Raw genomic sequence first — 19,770 nt, 5'->3', positions numbered from 1 at the left:
TGCTATGTGTTTCAAACGTTTAGAACACACTCTCATTGACATCGGGATACTGTGGAAAGTTATGTTCGGTCGACTTGCAGCCGCTATCCAAGCGAGCCGACGACTCTTTGTTATCGCTAACAGTTGTTCTCCGTGGTTGCGCCTCCAGGCAGGAAAGCGGTGGAAAATTAATCTGTTTCTATGTTTTTCCCATGGCGATCATGTGTTGCGCTGTTACAGCCCACAATACAGCAACGGTTTACCATGGTTGAAATCAAGTTAAGGTGAAATTAATCAAATTAAAACACGGCTGAGAGAGGGAGTACAGTATGCGGTAGTAATAGGCAGTAGAGGCGGCGGAGGCAGTCAACATGACAGCCGCGGAAAGTAATAAGTCATAACGCCCAAGCCCTATTATTAATATATTCTTCTTATATGTTTTAAATACTTAACAGTTAATTACCTGTGACAAAGTGAGCACCGCAGACTCTGGCGTATTCCAGCTTAACACCGTCCAAATCGGACCTGGATATCCGTGTCAGCCATAGGTGACGGCGTTGTTCAGACAGCTGTTTTTTTTTTCACACTGATTCACTATTACGACTGGTAGGCGATAGAAAGAGCGTTGATCTCCACCTCCATGGGCCGTGCAACCAACCATTAAACACGTTTTCCCCATTGTTCACTTCCAATACTGCCTAAGGCGTAATACAATGCAGATCAACGGTGCGAAACGACTGCCACCCAATATGGCGGACGCGCTGAGTAGTCACGTGAGCGTGACGTCAGCTGAAAACCCCACTCGGCTTTTGTTGTTTTCTTTTGAATAATTCATAATTTCATTGATCTTGAAAAAAAAACCCGGTTTATAAATGCAGTAAAGTAACCCCAGACCATTATGCTTCTACTCTCATATTGTTTTTCTGTTGGATTGCCCTAAACGTAAAACAAGGCTACTGAATTATTATGGTCTCATTTATTTATGCCACAAACCTGGCATTTTAAAACAGGCGTTTGCACACATTTGAGGGCTACTGAGAAAGTTTTTGTTTTCCATTTACTGGCCGCTCTAAACTGATCACTTTGCCAAACCCGACAGTGGGACAGCCAGTGCACAAATCAATTCCAGGGACATGCACAGGCAGTTCATTAATGCTAAAAACGCTTTTAAGAACATTTTAAACTTATTAAAAAGAACAATAAGAAAAATAGTTATCATACCAGGGGTCTCCAAGGGATCTCCTAAATTCAGGGCAAAACCTAGAAGTTTCTCAGCTTAGATCACATAAGTTAGCACATTACAAGCTACATGTAGAGCTTGTTTTTGTTTGTCTGCTGTACTCGTGCTCTGTGCTATTTGCAGCTTGGGGGGCAATATCAGGCTCATGGATGAAGTGAGTTCAAAATAGATCAGCCACCGGTAGCAGAGCTGCAGTGTAGTTTATATTTATAGCTATGTAATTGCCACCTCTCATTCTAACAATAATGCTCAGTTTTAATTTTAAAGTCTACAACTTTAAAAGTGACTTTTTTTTTCAAGATTAGGTTCATCAGTCTGGGAAAGGGCAAAAAAAAATTCAAGAAAAAAAGTGGCTGAGTTTTCAATCTGGATTGGATTGCAGTACATAGCTGCCCACATTAAAATCAAACGTTCTCAATGAATGGCGATATAATCTTAGGAAACTTAGACATGAGGGCCGATTTTTCACACTCATACATACATGCATACATACATACATGCTCATCCATACAAGGATTTGTGTGTTTTTTTGTGTGTTTTACAAAAACTCTAAAACATGAAAAGTAAATGTTCAGGCTTAATGAGGGCTTTTTGTCCAAAACAGAAAGAAGTGATTGATTAAACGACCCGGCCTGTAAAGTCAGCTGACCGAAACCTGAAGCCTGGTGATTTGGAATGGGTGGATCCACACAGTGTGGATGAAAGGGGCAATAAAGGACATGCACGCATAAGCATGAACTCCTCCGAGATTGTTGGATAAAGTTATGGAGACTTTCACATGGAGACACTCATTTACACATTTACAGGCTGTCATAGTGCAGCAGACAGCCGGTCAGACATCACGTAGCTCTTATAATGTTAAACTGCCACAGTCACAGCTTGCTGAACAAAATTAGATCTATTGTACTGTGTAAACACCTAAAGTTATAGTGTTGGACTCAGCAGATTGACCAACACTCACAATATATTTGTGGATGAAGTGCACTTTTCCGCTGCTGAAACATGACTTCACGTGACGGGGGGTGTATCTGTCTTCCCGACAGGTTAATGGAGGTGACGTGAATTTCCACTCTGTCATTACAGGCTGACTATTTGCTAACAGTGTTTTCATGCACAGTTGAGCATGCTATAGTACACAACCACAGGAGCAAAGTTTGTATCATGAATTAGCTAGTGGCACGTTTTCAAACTCTGCAGGCATGAACTAGTGGACACACGAAACTTGTCTGCGTCCTTTAGTCAAACTGCTTCCAGCCTGTGAGCATCAGGACCTTTGAACACATTAAAATCAAGAAGGCCTCACTAGATTTGGGCGCACTAACTTTGAAGTTAAGATAGCTTCCTGTCAACAATGACGAGGCAGAATTAAATTTCAATTCAGTTAAATTGAATTTTAATTATATAGCGCCAATTCACAACATGTGTCATCTCAAGGCACTTTACAAAGTCAGTTCAGACAGATTGGTCAAAAACTTTCCTATTTAAGGAAACTCAGCAGGTTGCATTGAGTCTCTCCAAGCAGCATTCACTTCTCATGAAAGAGCGTAGAGCCACAGTGGACAGTCGCCTGCATTGTTGATGGCTTTGCAGCAATCCCTCATACTGAGCATGCATGAAGTGACAGTGGAGAGGAAAACTCTGGTAGCACCAGGCTCAGTGTGAACGGTCATCTGCCTCGACCAACTGGGGATTAGAGAAGCCAGAGCTTCTCTAATCCCCAGTTAGGGTTAGGTACAAAAAGGTCTAAGTGAAGTCAAGTTTATTTGTATAGTACGTTTCAGCAGCAAGGCAGTTCAAGGGACTTTACATCATGAAAACATAAAAACATCATAAACACACTGAAACGGTCACCTGCTGTGAGACCAGTAACAAACATTACATTTTATGAAGTGAAAATGTCAATACACATCAAAAATCTTGGTCAATGTTTCTGTTATTATGAGTCAAAGCTACTCTAAACATGGTGAGTTTTTAGTCTTGATTTAAAGGAAGTCAGTGTTTTGGCGATTTTGCAGTTTTCTGGAATTTGTTCCAGAATCCAGAAATACTTTATGTGATATAGGCAGACGATCTACCCCCCCTCCCATAATGACATTCCAGCTAAACAGACCACCAGACCAGATGTACCTACTATGAACAGAAAACAAAAACAGAGAAAAAATAAATAAATAAAGTTGTCTCTTCCATGTCAGTTGGCGTGTTCCACTTGGTTTCTATCAAGACTTTGCCTCTGACAAATGTCTGATCAGAAGCAATCATTTTGCAAATCGAGTTCAGCTTTTTGTAATTTAATCTCAGTATAAATTCAATTCAATTCAATTCAATTTTATTTATATAGCGCCAAATCATGAAACATGTCATCTCAAGGCACTTTACAAAATCAAGTTCAATCATATTATACAGATTGGGTCAGATTATACAGATTGGTCAAAAATGTCCTATATAAGGAAACCAGTTGATTGCATCAAAGTCCCGACAAGCAGCATTCACTCCTGGGGAACCGTAGAGCCACAGGGAGAGTCGTCTGCATTGTACATGGCTTTGCTGCAATCCCTCATACTGAGCAAGCATGAAGCGACAGTGGGAAGAAAAACTCCCCATTAACGGGAAGGAAAACCTCCGGCAGAACCGGGCTCAGTATGAACGGTCATCTGCCTCGACCGGCTGGGGGTTAGAGAAGACAGAACAGAGACACAACAAGAGAGACAAAAAAGCACAGAAGCACACATTGATCCAGTAATCTGTTCTACATTAGATGGAAGTAGCGGGTGAGCCGTCTTCTCTGGATGATGTCACAGTTAACAGAACGCCAGACCAGGTGTACCTACTATGAAGAAAAAGAGAGAGAGCAAAAAGTTAAAAGCTGAAATGACGACTGTCATTTCAATGTAATACAATGCAAAACCGGAGAACAGTAGACTGAAGAACAGTAGAAATCAGTGAGAAAATTAGACCCTGATGTCCTCCACATACAATAGTTTGTCAGACTCCATTAGAGAACAAACAGTACTATTAAGACCAAAGGGCACAGAAGGTCAGGGAGACAGATGTGGAGAAGTTTAATGCAAACTTTGGACTTCCCACGGGCCAGTCCATCACCAAAAGATGTAAGGAACACAACAACAACTCAAAACCCAAGATCCGCCCAATGGCCCAAACTGGCCCAGAAATTACCAACCTGGAAGCTCTTGAGGGGCTGCAGAAATTCACAGGCCAGTTTGGAGAATCTGTGTGGAATTTAAAATAACTCGGTTTCGTTTATATGAGGATCAGATCCCCATTCTGCATCTTGTCATTGAGAATTTACGGGAGGCTCGGTTCGGCTGCACAAGGACACCCAAAGGAAGCGATGATCATACAGTGCAGACACGTTTTCTACAACAGATAACGTGTGACAGAATCACAGTGACTGATTATGAGAGGGTGGGATGTGGATTCCGGGGGTGAAGCTTTCAGATTAGGTCAGACCCCCATTGTTTCAGATAGTTAATTGTCGTCACAAACTTATTTGGGCATATCACTCATTAGATATGGTTTCCAGATACTGTAGGCTGCTGACATATGGGGCTCAGAGCGTGGTCAGAGAAAGAACTTGTCAATTTTAGCCTGAATTCACACACTGCAGCCAGCTGCTGTTTTGGCCTCTTCACGTCACTGCAGGTGTTACATTTTATGTGTGGCTGTAAACTAACACCACAACCTCCTGAACACACCGTGTCTATAATAAAATATGGTAGCGGCAGCATCCCACTTCAGAGAGGAAAGCAAGACTAATCGGTCGATGGAAGAATAGATGCAACATACTGCAGTATCAATCCAGGAAAACTGAGACTTTTACTTGATAAGAAAAAAATCCGTCCATTTATGTACTACTTTGTTTAGTTTTGTCTCTATAAAAGATATAAAAGTTTAAGGTTGTTAGATGGCAACATATAAAAGGGTTCAATGGGTATAAATACTTTTGAAAGTCACTATGTTTACTATCTATCTGCAAAAATAACTTCTTTAGCTTCAAGGTTAGGAGAAGAAACAGATGGACTTTTAAAATGTTATTATTTAACTCATCAGAGCAGACAATAGACTTAAGCCACTATTTAGCTTTAGATAAGAGCTGATAACAGCATGGAGGCGGATGGCTGCATCCTAAAGTCTTAAGACTCACATAGAGGTGAAACCCTCTAACTCAAGATAAGAGAGGTTTTTAAGGATGTTTGTGTTTGTTCAGCCTTGCAATTATGATTGGCAAGCTCTCCAAGGTGAAGACATATAAGTAACATTTGCTTCATCATTGTGACTACGCAGATGCTGCTTCATTCAGGAAAAAAACGAGGTGTTTTGAAAGAGAAACTCGATTCTCAAATAGTAAAAGTTTACATCCACCATTTCCTCTGCAATATCCATCAACAATAAACAAGTAGACATCAGCAATATAAACTTGATGTAACAATCTTAATTTACCAACACAAAAGATTGAAATAAACACATAGCAAACTTAAATAACGCATAAACATGACCAAATGATTTGAAATGCAACTTTTAGATGCAACTAAATTATTTTCCATTTTATTGATTTCAGCATGGAAAGTTGGAAGGATGTGCTTTTTCAGAAATCAAATGTTTGAAATGAGCAGTCAAAAACATGTTAAGAACTACTATTACAAAATTTTCACATCTAACCTTGTTTTTGCATAACAGTCCCTTGGTGAAATGTTCTCTCAGTTCAAACACGTTGTTCTTTCAGCTTTGCTTGGTCATCAAAATGTTCCGGGATTTTAACATCACACATTTACATGTGTGTGACAGGGCCAGGGTTAATATGTGGAGGAATGTTTCCTTTAACACTGATCCTTTGCTCGGCGTTCTTGTTTGTTTTTCTTAAGTGAAATTTCCTCATATAAGTTAGTTGTTCCTTTAGATGAGTGCTGAATACATGATTGTTTTTACTAGTAGTCACTGAGTAAGAGGCAACACAAAAATAGAAAGGCATGATAGAATAACATACAGTAAATGCTGTATGGTGTAGTTTAAAGTATCTGAAATATTAATAACGTTTTCTTGAAGAGTGCTGTGGAAACTAAGAAAAAAGTATATATATATATATATATATATATATATATATATATATATATATATATATATATATATATATATATATATGTGTGTGTGTGTGTGTGTGTGTATATAGTGTATATATATATATATATATATATATATATATATATATATATATTAACATGGGAATTTCTAAATACAGTAAAAAGAGATAAATCTAACCAGGCTGCAAAACCTATACAGTCACAAATGTATTATATAAGTTGTAAAACATTACTTATGGTAATTAGTAATGTTTTACTCCAGCTGTGCAACATTCAAGGAAAAGTGGTTAAAAAAAAATAAATTAAAAACTACAACTAGATGTAAACAATTCGGGTTTTTCCCCCAGGACATTTTTTCAGACATGCACAGTGTTTTTCCGCGCTGCATATTAACCTGCTCATTGGTGAAGCCCCATACCATGAGCCTAGTAACCTATTTTGACCATAAAAATAAAACACATAAAAAACATATACATCTTAAAATAACACAATATATGCCAAGCATTTGTCCTGCTAGTGTTTATTTAGTCCTTTTTGAGCATGAAAAGAACTTTGCACTTGGCGCGACCAGCAGACATAAACATTGCTGCCAGCAGTACCGCAGAACTATCAGAAAACAACATGGCGACGATTAACGCAGCTACTATAAGAGCCAGTAGACCAGCCTTAAATGCCTTGCAGTAAAGAGACAGCTTGGTGGTCAAAGATGGACCCGACTATGGGGTTAGAGTTACTTACTCTTTCTTTTCGCACCTCCGCTTGATATTGCTGAGTCATTCAGCTCAATTGCTTCTTTTTGTTTACTCTTTGCACGCATGCAATAATGTACTTCTGGTCATGTGGTCTTGTTATGGTAAGTATACACAAAAGTGCTTTGTTTACTAAGATATAGCGCGAAAACAAAGTGTAAAACAAAAACAAAATATATTACGCCAACAGGGCGCTATCATTTAATCGGAAAACCTTTGTATGCAACCAGACGGAGCTACTGGTGTAGAAAATCGTGAAGTCATAGTACATGAATAGGCCCGTTTAAATAACAAAATTAATCTCAATCAAAACCTCTGTACATTTGTCAAACGCCTAATTTCTCAATATATATTATTACTGAGTTGAAGCTACATATTTTAAAGTAGTCTTTTAGCAATGCTATCAATTGTCATTCTTTTTGTTAAACTGATCCCTAAATCAAAAGAATCAACAAATTTAGGTTGCACACACTCTTTAAGTGCAAAAATCAGCAAAAAATTAAATAAAATCAATAATCTTTGCTCTGAGATTAACAATAGGCATTTCCAGCATTTTATTTCACTATTTCCGTTTTTCCTGAATGTATGAGCTAGTCAGAGAGATGCCACTTGTTTCAATTTTCAACTTTTATCCAAATGATTGTCCTTAATGAAATCCTTTCACATTGTATATAGTTTAGTAAGAAGATGATAAAAAATTAGAAAAGTGATTTTTTTTTCTAAAATAAATAAAGAAGTCAGACAAAAAAATACAAGTCAATTTATGAGACATTGAAGAAACTGACTAGAAATCTACTAATTCTGAACATATATAGGCAATATGATAGATGTCAGCAACATTGACCTTTTTGGCACACATGCAAAACTGAGTGTGGGTTAACTAACACTGTTCAACAACCTGAACAAACCATACCCACATTGAATCATGGTTGTGGTAGCAGCATGATGACGTGTGCATGTTTTTCTTCACCAAGAGCAACCAGGCTTAAATCGAAGACGACCAAACTTTCGCTAAGTTATTTCTGAAAACGTTTAAAAACCTATCCAGGAGCCTTTGTCAGTTCTGGTGGCTTGCTCATCAGCAAGACATGGTAGCTGACTGATGAGAAGATGAATTAAAAGTCATTTCAGGATAATCCCTTAAAAAAATAGTGTTAAGATGTTGTTAAGAACTAAAGACAAGGTTCACTGTCCCGCAGCACAACCTTCAACATGCAGACAGAGGTACACTGGAATGGTTTAGATCAGACATATTCAAAAGTCCAGACATACATTAACAGGAGAATGTGTCGCATAATCTGAATTTTATAGATCCTTTCCTACCAAACCTGACTGATTTTGAGCTACTTTTACTCCATATGTTTTAGCAATAAGCAACCCTAAGAACTAGAGCGCTTTAAAGTCAACACAACTGACCAGTTTCATGAAATCCCTGTTAAAAATACATGAAAATGCCTCAAGCCAAAAAAACATGAAACCTTTTAGAGGACAACAACCTGTTTCTTTTTTATTTACTAGGAAGTCAGCGTACAGAAAATGAACTGCAGGAACATAATCAAAAAAAAAGTCCTGTCGTGGTTGTAAAGAAGTCAAAACTATTATCCATGTTAGTCTGCGGTTCAAATCTGACAAAAAGAAGAATGAAGTCATTTAACATTTGATGAAAACTGCAGCAGAGAGAATGCACAACACATTAACTGTGATTTGATCCTAACATCACCAAACTGTGCAAAGATAGCCCCATGGCTACCAAAGGCTGTGGCAAGAATATTGATAAGAGAATCAGTTAAACATAGACTCCAAGACTCCATTTTCTTGGTTGCATTTTGGTCATCATGAAAAATCCTCACGAGTAATTTTGTGGGCCAACTGTTACTTTCCTGCCATGCAAACCTTGGTTTATTTTGCCGAGTGAAAAAATTAAGGACGTCATGAAGATAAGATTTTGGTCACACTGGGCATTCCTATTTCCTCAGACCTCTCATGTACTGAGAGAAGCTCCCAACTGGTGAAGAAAGCCTAACAATGGCTCTTCTTTCTCAGGAAGTTGAAATAGACTTGGTCTTTCTACTCATCTGTTCATAAACGTTTACAGAGCCACAACTGAACGCATTCTGTGCCTCGTGTGTAACAACGGGGTCCGGGAGCTGCACGTCTTAGCATGAGGGGTGAGGACGGCAATGGGGATTGTGGGATGCCGTCTACAGGATCTAAACACAGCTTGTGCAGCACGAGGCCAGACATATTGCCATATTGTTCCACTTCTATCAGGTAACACACATGCGTGCTCACGTAAAACACACACATATTACCACAGGCGTGTGTGTGTGTGTGTCAGGGTTGTGTGGAGTCCTGGTTTCTCCTCTGAGGACAGGAAAGAAACAGTCACTCCCACACACCGATGTAGATTCTCTGTCACAGTCACTCCCACAGTTTAAAAAGAAACAAGCGCCATTAGTCTGCACTGAAGCATGGTGACACTTGACACATCTCTTTCTCTGGCGAAGACCCTTGAGCATAGAGCGGAAAACTTAAACAAGCGGCAGTTTCCACAGAAGTTCCAGAAGTTTACCCAAAAGGACGAGGACATGGAGTATGGAGACTCGTCTCCCGGGGAGTACATTGTCCGAAGGGAAGTTCTGGATGAGTCCCGTCTGGATGTGGTGGCACAAAAAGGGACGTGGTCCATCAAACCAACCGTGGGTGACCGGGTGAAGGAAATGTTGAGGTAAAAACAAAAGAGAAGAAGAAATGTGAGGGAGAAGGTATTCCAAGGACATTGTGAAAAAAAGATACATTTGTTTTAGATAGTAGGATCTGCTTTGCTTTGCAGTGTCAAAGTGCCCACTGGACTAAAGGACTTTAATATGAGTGTAGGGTCCTGAAATGGGTTTGATTTGCTTGTGCATTTAGTTGTATTTAGGTGGTTTGTTACTATTGAACAACTAATAAATAGAAACAGGATTGGAAGAAAATACATTATCATAATTTTCTGAGAAAAGAATGGAAACATAAAATATTGTCATTTTCGAGTCATATAGTTGAGTTTATGTAGGGTTGCTTATACATTTCCAAGTGTCAGTAACTAAGCTAGGTTGCAAGTACTCTCTAATGCAATGGAAAAGCAGAAGTTTTATCCTGAAGGCCACTGTTTTCCAAGGCCAGCTGATAAACCTCGCAGCAGGTGCTGCATTTCCCAACTCCTATTTGTCTGTATCCTTTAGAAAACATTTATGTGCACATGCTCTTGCATGTCAATAAAGACAAGATTATGTCTTTGTATAACCTGCAAGCAAACAAAACAATGGAAAAAGTTCTATGTTTTTGCACTGACTACTGCAGGTGTTCTGCTCCCCGCCTGAAGGACGTACTCCTGGCCCGGATACCCGTTCTCGCCTGGCTGCCTAAATACTCATTTCGAGAAAATATCATTGGTGACGTGATCTCTGGCTGCAGCGTGGGCATCATGCATCTGCCACAGGGTTTGTATCTGTGCATATGCACACTCAAAGGAAATGATGCTTGATTTCTAATATGTAGATACAGGAGCAAAAAAAATGTTAGCAATAGCGGTTAGCATATTCTGAAACTTTATTCATTTTTTGTTACATCAGGTATGGCATATGCTCTTCTGGCTTCCTTACGCCCCGTTTTGGGACTTTACTCCTCCTTCTACCCGGTGCTGGTCTACTTTATCTTTGGCACCTCCAGGCACATCTCTTTGGGTGAGCAGAAACGCGTGAACGAGGAGTCATTATTGACCCCACAGTGAAAAATGCTTGCCTACATGTTTGAGTTTTTGCTTGCGTGTGTATCAAGGTACATTTGCCGTGATCAGCATCATGGTTGGGAGTGTGACAGAGAGGCTTGCACCAGACAGCAACTTTATGGTAAATGGGACCAATGGGACAGAGAGTGTGAACATCGCTGCGAGGGACTCGTCCAGAACACAGATAGCGTGCTCCCTCACAGTGCTGACGGGAATCTTTCAGGTGAGTCCTTCTGGATATGTTCAGTCCGACCACAGGCATCACAATGGGAATAACCGTATGGTGATATTGTCTCCCATCTGAAGATCCTCCTGGGTGTGGTGAGGTTTGGTTTCATGGTCACCTACCTCTCTGAGCCGCTTATTCGAGGCTACACCACAGCATCAGCGTGCCACGTGTGTGTCTCCCAGCTCAAATACCTGTTTGGAGTCAAACCGGCTCGCTTCGCTGGCCCTCTCTCCCTCATTTATGTGAGTATGAGAGATGAGAATAGATCCCAAGTTTTATCCTTTGAAGTCAGGGATGCAATCAGTGCTTCGATCTCCTTTTCCAGTGTGATATATTTTTAATGCAAACTTTATCCCGTCATTACCTGATGATTTTAATATGCCAAAAACCTGAGGGGCTGTACTAACTATGCTGACTGCTCTCCTCCACGCAGACTCTGGTGGAAATTTGCAGACTTCTGCCCCAGACGAGGGTCCCAGAGCTGGTGGTCAGTGTGGTGGCTCTTTCCGTTCTCATTGTTGCCAAAGAGATCAATGACTGCTACAGACAGAAGCTGCCATTACCAATCCCTATAGAGCTTATAGTTGTGAGTACTGAGCCCCCCCTCCCCTTCCTCCCCACCGCGCTAAAATCTTCTCTTTCATTTTCTCTTAATCTGTTGATGTTTCTCTTCAAAGACCACTAGGGGGTGGTACATTGTTAAATTTGGGCGGACTGAAGGCTCGATAAAAGTTTCCAAATAGATGTGGTGTATATGTGTGCAAAGTAATGATTTACTAAATATACTAATTTTAAACTAGCATCCTGTTTGCCATTACTTTCCATCAGATCGTCGCGGCAACTATCATAACCTACTTTTGTGGACTCCGCAGTGAATATTTCATCGATGTGGTTGGAGAGATTCCCAGTGGGTGAGTTTGTGTTTGTGGCTTTCAAATGTGGAGGCCTTTTGGGCAGAACAGAGAGAGGGAAGAAGTCAGAAGGGAAGACAAAGGCACAGACATGAAAATATTTGAACATGTCCTGGTGGTCAGATGATGAGAATGCACTATGGTAGTTTCAGATGAAACTTTGGGGGGGAACCCGAAACAAGCATATTTCCCTAAAAGGCCACATGAAAAGCAAAAGTGACCAAGTCTTTATTTTACAGAGGCAACTAAAAAAAAACATGATTCTTTCCTCAGGCTCAAGCCCCCTCGTGCTCCTGATACCACTCTTTTCTCAAAGATGATAGGTGACGCTTTTGCTGTGGCCATCGTGGGCTACGCCATCAACATTTCCCTGGGCAAAACATTCGCCCTCAAACATGGCTACAAGGTGGACAGCAACCAGGTGAGGAGGTCATAACAGCCGACAACTGATGCTGAATCACCGCTCTGAAATTAGAGTTTGCCCTCTGATCACGCACAGTTGCTCCTGACTGTCACACTCGTGGAAAAAATGACTGCTCCGGCCTCTTCCTGACAGCAGAGACAGGAATAACTCCACTTGTGTACAACGCCTGGCAAAACCGGTTATAAACCTTGACATTTTTCACATCTCGTCCTGTTACAGCACACTTTATTTTATCTGACAGACCAACAGAAAGCGTTTCACAGTTGTGACTGAAAGGAAAGCAATGTATTTCAAAGTGCTGTGCAAAAAGAAAAATCTGGGACCAGGTTTTGCTGTATTTGCTGTGCCAGTTTTGCCCAACTGGAGATCAAATGTTTTGCCTATTATTATTTGTATTTATTTATTTATTTTGCCAAATAGCTCAGGCTCAGTCAGATTAGGTGAAGAGCGTGTGCGATGGGGCCCTTGGCTGCTTCGCTGCTGGGCCTGCCACTTTAGATGAACTGCCATTTCTTGGTTGGGTCGCAGCTGTGCCATTATTCTTTACGTTTATGAGTGATAAATTCACAGCGCTCCATAAAATGTTAAATGCTTGGAATATTGTTTTACAGCCTAACTTTGATTTAAACTACTTGACTGGCCTGTCTCTTGTGTCCTTTGGTCTTTATGATGCCGTTTGTTCACTAGTATTGCATGCAGCAGCGTAATTAAACTTACACCGTCTGTTTGAAAAGAAATGTTATCTTCTTTGTCTTTTGCTGACTGTGGCTGCTTTGCTGAACCTGATTCTGACTCACACCATGCAGCACTGCTCAGTAGCACGTCTTCTGTCGGTCATCCACCGATGTGTACACTCGTGGTGCGTTTAAAGACGGCTTGGAAAACCACGTTACTGCACACGTTTAGTGGATTAAACTGTAGCACAGGCTGAAAAAGGAGCGAGGACACAGGGCACAGATACAGGAAGTGTGGGGGACGTGTCCCACACGTACCTTGCATCTGTTACGCCCATGAATGAGACGCAGATAAAGGAAAATTTGTGTGGAGGTCCACCTTACTTTAATAAGGCATAATGATAAACGGCTTGTACTTGTATTGTGCTTTATCAAGCCCAAAGACCCCAAAGCACTTTGCAGTCAGTCATTCACCCATTCACTCACACATTCACAGTGATGGTGGTGAGCTTCATTGTAGCCAACGATCCAAACATATCGATTATTATTTTAAAATTAGAAGGATACTGTTTTTGATTAAATGCCTGATACCTCTAAGTGTTTTTTTATTTTTTTTTTGTGAATTTACATTGATGTAAATAATAATGTTAGATGGGCAGATAATATTGCATCACATCGATCGGTCCCATCAATCAGTCAACGTAACAGACTTTGTTATTTCAGGCTATTTACAGACTTTCAACACAGTCATAGCCAGGCGCATCTGACAAAAAGGGGGTAGAATGTAAACACATGCATGCAAAAAATAAATAAATTGAAACCCTGAAAACATTTCCTTAGCCTTCACCATTAGGTTCTTCTTTCTGTTGGTCTGTCATATAAAATCCCAATAAAATACCTGGGAGTTTCTGTTGCTGACACTACTAAATTCTTTAACTTCACATATTTTATTTTTATTTATTAGATAAAAACGAAAAATAAACCCTTGGAGGGATTCATTTGGACAGCATTGCATTGTATAAATACTGTTTTACATAACCCGTATTTCAGAACGCTATCAAGTAATAAATGTTGTAATTTATCTGAGAATAAATTGAGATTATGCTTTCAGTGATTTAGTCTAAATAAAAGACAACAGATGAACTTTGAATAAGTGGTAGATAGAAGGCTCATTCGATAAAGTGGCTATAAATGGGACAAGACAAGAGCGAGTTCCCAACTGGTATGATACCAGTTTTTTTTTTTTTTTTTTACTGTCGCCTGGTTGTCAAAAAGCTAAACAATGACCAGGGCTTATACATTGTTGACTCCTCATATAAAGTAAACAATCATATTGAGTTAATTTACTGAAGAAATCCTTATTGTTCCACCTAAGCAAGTTGTCTCCATGTCCTTTTAGTCAAAATCATATTTGTACATTAAAGGCAGCATGGCCATGCACTCTAATGTATGTAAGGTCTCTGGATCTTCCGCTGTGGAGAGAAATGGATTTGCAGCACTCAGAACCTCTAAATGGGCCTGTTAAATCTTTCATGCTCAACAAGCTTTACACGATCAAAAAACATGCTTTCAGAGCGATACGGATGTCTCGGCCGGACCAAGACATCTGGATGAAAACAACTCTAATGTAACTGATCCACAAAACTTGTGAACTCTATGGGGAGGCAGTTCATGTAAACAAATGAAAGGCCTTACAGCAAACCACAATATGATCAAAAATTTTAATTATTGATCACAAAAATGTAATTATCGTTTAAGTAATGTTTTTTTCCCCCCTATCTTATTGCTTTTCTTCTTCAAGGAGCTTGTTGCTTCTGGTCTCTGTAACACCATTGGTGGTTTTTTCCGGTGTTACGCTGTGACTTCCTCGTTGTCTCGAAGTCTTGTGCAGGAGAGCACCGGGGGCAAGACACAAGTAAGGCTTATCTTAATCTGACCACAAAGTAAAAGTAAAAAAAATAATAATAATATAAAAAAAATCTAAATAACTAAGAACAATTATACATATATATATATATATATATATATATATATATATATATATATATATATATATATATATATATATATATATATATATATATATATGATATGTGTGTGTCTGTGGCTTAGACTACCTCACAGAAAAATCAGTGCTTATATAATTTGGGAATAGAGACTCCTTTGTGGAATCGAGGAGCAATCAGGTGCTTTGTCGAAAATAATTCTTGCAGATTTACACATGATCCTGGTTTTTGTCTGTTCCACAGGTTGCTGGGATTATCTCCTCTGTTATTGTGCTCATCACAGTTTTGAAAATAGGCTCTCTTTTTGAAGATCTTCCCAAGGTACTACTGCTCACTTTTTTCTCTCACTAACAGTGGTTTCTGTTGTGGTTGAAACAGCCCTTCTGAGTGCACATTAAAGCTCAGCTGTACGTACTCATTTGAGGTCAGTTTCCCGGTCAGAATTAAAGGCATACTATGCAACATTTTTCAGTTAATTAATGTGTTCCATACCGTTTTGGATGATTAAATGAGTCATTTCAGGTCGAACAAAGGTTTTCTCGGCCGCCCTGGTGGTCTGTGGGGGAAATACCGTACTTGCAATTTCAAGAGCCCTCGGCCCGCACCCACAGGCTCAGAAGTCTCGTGCTTTACGGCGAGAACTCCATGTGTTTTTTCCCTGCCATTCACTATATGCACGCGCGAAAGCAACAACAAAGAACCGCGTGTTAACGTCAAATAAACATGCAAGTATATCAAGTTTTATTATTATTATTATTATTATATATATATATATATATTTTTTTTAGTATTTTTTATTTATTTTTTTAATGTTGGCGAGGCGGTACCACGGCGGCCGCGGCGTGGTGGCCACGGCAGATAGCGCTGCGGGAAACCCTGATGCTTATACTTTCACTGTGTTAGTCATTGTTTGTACTGCCGTTTTTTTGACTTTTCGTTGCGTTCGCCTGTCTGCTAAACTCAAAACAACCGCGCCTGGCTTGACGGAGAAACCAGAACAGCTGAGCATCTTTATGACAGTGCACTTTTACTTTCGCCCTCTGGGGGGAGCCTCGCTAGAAAATCAACCCCGGTTGCATAGTATACCTTTAAGATGCAGGGCCATTTCACTTTTTTAAAAAAAGACTGAATTTGATCATACATACTTAAATTAAAATGGACAACAGCGGAAAGTCCTTCTATTTTGGCATCAACACAACCTTAGAATGAAATAAATATACAAACAGCAATTAAAGACGCATCAAACCTGGATTGAATTAATCTACACCTACCAGCAACGCCGCTGCTCTTCACAAAACTCTTTGGTTTTGCTAAACCTATGCACAGACTTAGATTTTTAATGGTCACCAGTAATCCGTCTGAATTCATACCAAGTAAAGCTTTGGGTTGTTGTGCGTTTCCTCAGGCCGTTTTATCCACAATCGTGTTTGTGAATCTAAAAGGGATGTTCAAGCAGTTTATTGACGTGCCCATGCTGTGGAGGACCAACAAGGTTGACTTGGTGAGTCTTGCTCTCCCTGCTCCGTTTAATGACTGTCTGCTGAACTGCTGACGCTGCTAACTGCTGATGTCTCTGTCATGCAGCTTGTGTGGCTGGTTACATTCGTAAGCACCATCCTGCTCAATCTGGACATGGGTCTGGCTGTCTCTGTCAGCTTTTCCATGCTCACAGTCCTCTTCAAAACACAACTGTAATAACGCATCTTTGATCGTACTCACTCAAAAAGACCATACAATGTTTTAATTGGTGCAACACTGCAGGGGGAATACTTGTTCTTACCATGTCGTGTTAACACATTTCAGACCCAGCTACTCAATCTTGGGTAATGTACCGGGCACGGACCTGTATCTGGACACGGAGGCCTACAGAGAGGTAACGCCTTTGCTCCAAAACTAATCATCTGAGTTTCACTCATAGTTTACTCCTCTTTAGTTGTGAAATCTTGGAAATGGATGTTGCTTAATTCATATGATCATTGATAATTATCAAAACAATTATGCAATGGTTTAGCATTTTTAGTTTCTAAACACATATCTTTCACCTACACTTGACCCTGCTGGTGCACTGAGCTAAATTGGCGTAAATGTAAAGCAGCTCTGCTATATATTAGCTCGGTAGCACTGTCAGTTTAGCTATTGTTAACAAACTGAAATCAATAGCTATGGAATTATTTCAACACAATCTGACGCTTCAAAATTAGAAAAAGGTGTTTCAAGCGAAGAAGCTTAAAGATCCTCGCGTCTTGTTCACGACTGATGGCAGGATAGAACTTTATCAGGAAAGCTGATAAAGTCCGGCTCTGGTCTTTCATGGTATAGAAGGAGCTGAGTCAGCACAGGAAGCTAGTTATCTGTCCATCCAGATTTTGACCCTCTCCTATTGTCATTACGTTCTTAACCCCGTGACCGAGATCCTGGAGACGAGTGTCTGATTGCACTTCCTCTGTAGGGACGACACAGTGTTAGAGAAAGGGCGAGGACATCTGTCATCCAGGGGGAGCTCATAGCAAAGCTGCTACTCCTCCACATCTGGAGAAGTCCACTGAGGTGGTTTAGTCATTCATTATGATGTCCTCTGGACAGCTTCCTTTGGGGGCAAATTACAGTAACATTAAAAGTACACCACTGGACTGAACGCCTGAGAATTAACCAGAATGAGCAGGAGAGGGTTGTTTGAGAGACCAATATCTAGATGCCCCTCGATAGATTAATGTTCTCAACCGTCTTATTTGTATATCTCTACACACTAAGCGAAAATTATAAACTATGTTGTTTCTTTCTTTTTTTTTTTTAATCGCACCCATATAGGCTAAAGAGATCCCAGGAATAAAAATCTTCCGCTCATCAGCCACTATCAACTTCACAAATGCCGAAAGTTACTTGGAGTCCCTGCAAGAGAAGGTGCGTACGTGTCTATCTATAAAAGTGTGATGCAATCTTTTTTTCTGCTGGGGACATCAGTCTCCATTTTGGCTTCATTATTTCCCCTCTTGCTTCACTTTCTCTTTGAATGTCTTGATTGCGACACGTGGACCTTCTGTACAGAGTGGGATCGACATTGGAAAACTGCAAACTGAGAAGAAGAAACGGGAGGCCCTGCAGAAGCGTAACCAAAAGAAAGAGAAAAAAAGAGAAAAGGATGAAGCAAAGAAAAATGTATGGATGTCTAACTAATGTCTTAATGCTCTCAGCTAGTAATTTTATAATCATTCTGCCCACCCTCCCCTCCTTTTTTTGTTTTTTGGCAGAAACTAAATGAAAGGAAGAATAGCCAGAATGGCGTTGTTTTGAGCATGACAGATGTAGATCCAAACTTCCCTGATAAAGGTCAGGTCAACTGGGCTTATCATCCTGACAGAGTTACATTAGACTCTGATTCAAACACGTATGAGGAAATTACAACGGTTTCACATCAACATGAACTTGGGAAACATAGCAACTGCAGATCTGGCACCCACAGCATCATTCTGGACGTTTCCATGGTCAGCTCTGTGGACACGGTCACTGTGAAGACACTGAAAAACGTATGTCTGCACACGTCACAAAGTTGATATGGGAATAATTTCCTTTTTGCAGTTAATTAAAAGAAGCACAAGAAAGATTCAGTGAAGTTTTTGCTCTCATTTCAGATTTTTAGGGACTTTGGAGAAGTCGGCGTGGCCATCTATCTAGCTGGCTGTCAAGGTAAGACATGCAGCAGACTAAACTGGGACAGAGGTGATGTCGATGCAAAATCAAGGCACTAGGTTTTGATAGTGAATGCATCAAGGTCCCAGCCTCTGAGGTGCCACATTGTTCCGGGTGGTGGTGGTGCATGCAAGTCAAGCAGAACTACTGTATATCATGATCATGTGTCACATTACAAGTCAATAGGAAAAAAACATGTAAAAATGAATGAATAAATAACACACACACACAAGCTTAGATTCAAGCATCATTCCAGCCATTTTATTTATTTTTTTAAATCATGGACCCTTCTATGTCTTTATGTGCTGTGAACATAGCCTGTGTGGTGGAGCAGATGGAAAGGGCAAACTTCTTCTCGGACTCCATCCCCAAGAGCTGGTTGTTTGTCTCAGTTCATGATGCAGTCCTTCGTGTTCTCCAGACACTGCAGCCGGAGACGGATGTCATGCTTGTGAGTGGATACACGTCACGTCACACTCCTCAAATCACGTCTGTCGTCACTGCTGCAATATACACTCACATGTTCATTTTTGTTAAGGTCTAACTGTTCTATTTTTTAAATTATGATTTATTTTTGTATTTTAGGATAGTTCGTGCAATACCCATATGTGACCAGCAGGAGTCGTGGTTTTTCGTCTTTCTTCAACTCAAGCAATGTTCCACCCTCCCCCCCACCACCACACGCCCCGCCCCCTCCCCCTTTCAGCGGGGCAGAATGCGCCACCTTGACATGGCGGCCGGTTGCCAGGGAAACACAGGGATCTGTTGCCGTGGCGACCAGCTTTTTATGATATGGTATAATGAGATGGCCAGCAATACGTCACTGCGGCTCTCTCTCTCTCTCTCTCTCTCTCTCTCTCTCTCTCTCGCTGTGTGGAGTGTAAGAGATGGCGGAGGGTGGGGGATGAGTGGGAGAATGTAACACAGGACTAATGAGGCTGTATTTATGGCATGCGTGAAGAGGGAGCAGAGAACGAGCGAAAGGCTGGGTGTAAAAAAAAAAAAA

General features: G+C 40.4%; 2 protein-coding genes across 5 annotated transcripts in view; one reads left to right on the top strand and one right to left on the bottom strand.

Annotated features, from left to right (window-relative positions):
• LOC105935856 (kelch repeat and BTB domain-containing protein 12) overlaps window positions 1-1,335 on the bottom strand; it is an 11,488-nt gene extending 10,153 nt beyond the window's left edge. For both annotated transcript variants that reach the window (XM_021323535.2, XM_021323536.2), the window contains exon 1: window positions 1,201-1,335. The gene's annotated coding sequence lies outside the window, so the exon portion shown is untranslated. The remainder of the gene's footprint in view (window positions 1-1,200) is intronic.
• si:ch211-117c9.2 (solute carrier family 26 member 6) overlaps window positions 1-19,770 on the top strand; it is a 25,312-nt gene extending 5,542 nt beyond the window's left edge. Inside the window, exons 1-19 of one of the 3 annotated variants that reach the window (XM_036138592.1) lie at window positions 9,453-9,792; window positions 10,407-10,546; window positions 10,679-10,789; window positions 10,884-11,056; window positions 11,140-11,304; window positions 11,496-11,648; window positions 11,891-11,973; window positions 12,247-12,394; window positions 14,873-14,986; window positions 15,321-15,398; window positions 16,483-16,578; window positions 16,662-16,768; window positions 16,881-16,950; window positions 17,886-17,978; window positions 18,123-18,233; window positions 18,326-18,601; window positions 18,707-18,761; window positions 19,082-19,215; window positions 19,350-19,505. In XM_036138592.1, the coding sequence (XP_035994485.1) occupies window positions 9,536-9,792; window positions 10,407-10,546; window positions 10,679-10,789; window positions 10,884-11,056; window positions 11,140-11,304; window positions 11,496-11,648; window positions 11,891-11,973; window positions 12,247-12,394; window positions 14,873-14,986; window positions 15,321-15,398; window positions 16,483-16,578; window positions 16,662-16,768; window positions 16,881-16,950; window positions 17,886-17,978; window positions 18,123-18,233; window positions 18,326-18,601; window positions 18,707-18,761; window positions 19,082-19,215; window positions 19,350-19,376 (2,391 nt within the window). In that variant the 5' untranslated portion in view covers window positions 9,453-9,535 and the 3' untranslated portion in view covers window positions 19,377-19,505. Of the gene's footprint in view, window positions 1-9,446; window positions 9,793-10,406; window positions 10,547-10,678; window positions 10,790-10,883; window positions 11,057-11,139; window positions 11,305-11,495; window positions 11,649-11,890; window positions 11,974-12,246; window positions 12,395-14,872; window positions 14,987-15,320; window positions 15,399-16,482; window positions 16,579-16,661; window positions 16,769-16,880; window positions 16,951-17,885; window positions 17,979-18,122; window positions 18,234-18,325; window positions 18,602-18,706; window positions 18,762-19,081; window positions 19,216-19,349 lie in introns of those variants that run through there. The other 2 variants (XM_036138601.1, XM_036138596.1) reach the window with 2 other exon arrangements.

The sequence above is a fragment of the Fundulus heteroclitus genome, chromosome 1 (assembly GCF_011125445.2).
Source record: "Fundulus heteroclitus isolate FHET01 chromosome 1, MU-UCD_Fhet_4.1, whole genome shotgun sequence".
Taxonomy (NCBI): Eukaryota; Metazoa; Chordata; class Actinopteri; order Cyprinodontiformes; family Fundulidae; genus Fundulus; species Fundulus heteroclitus.
The sequence above is the reverse complement of the archived record's forward strand: the minus strand, read 5'-3'. Positions and strand labels throughout refer to the sequence as shown.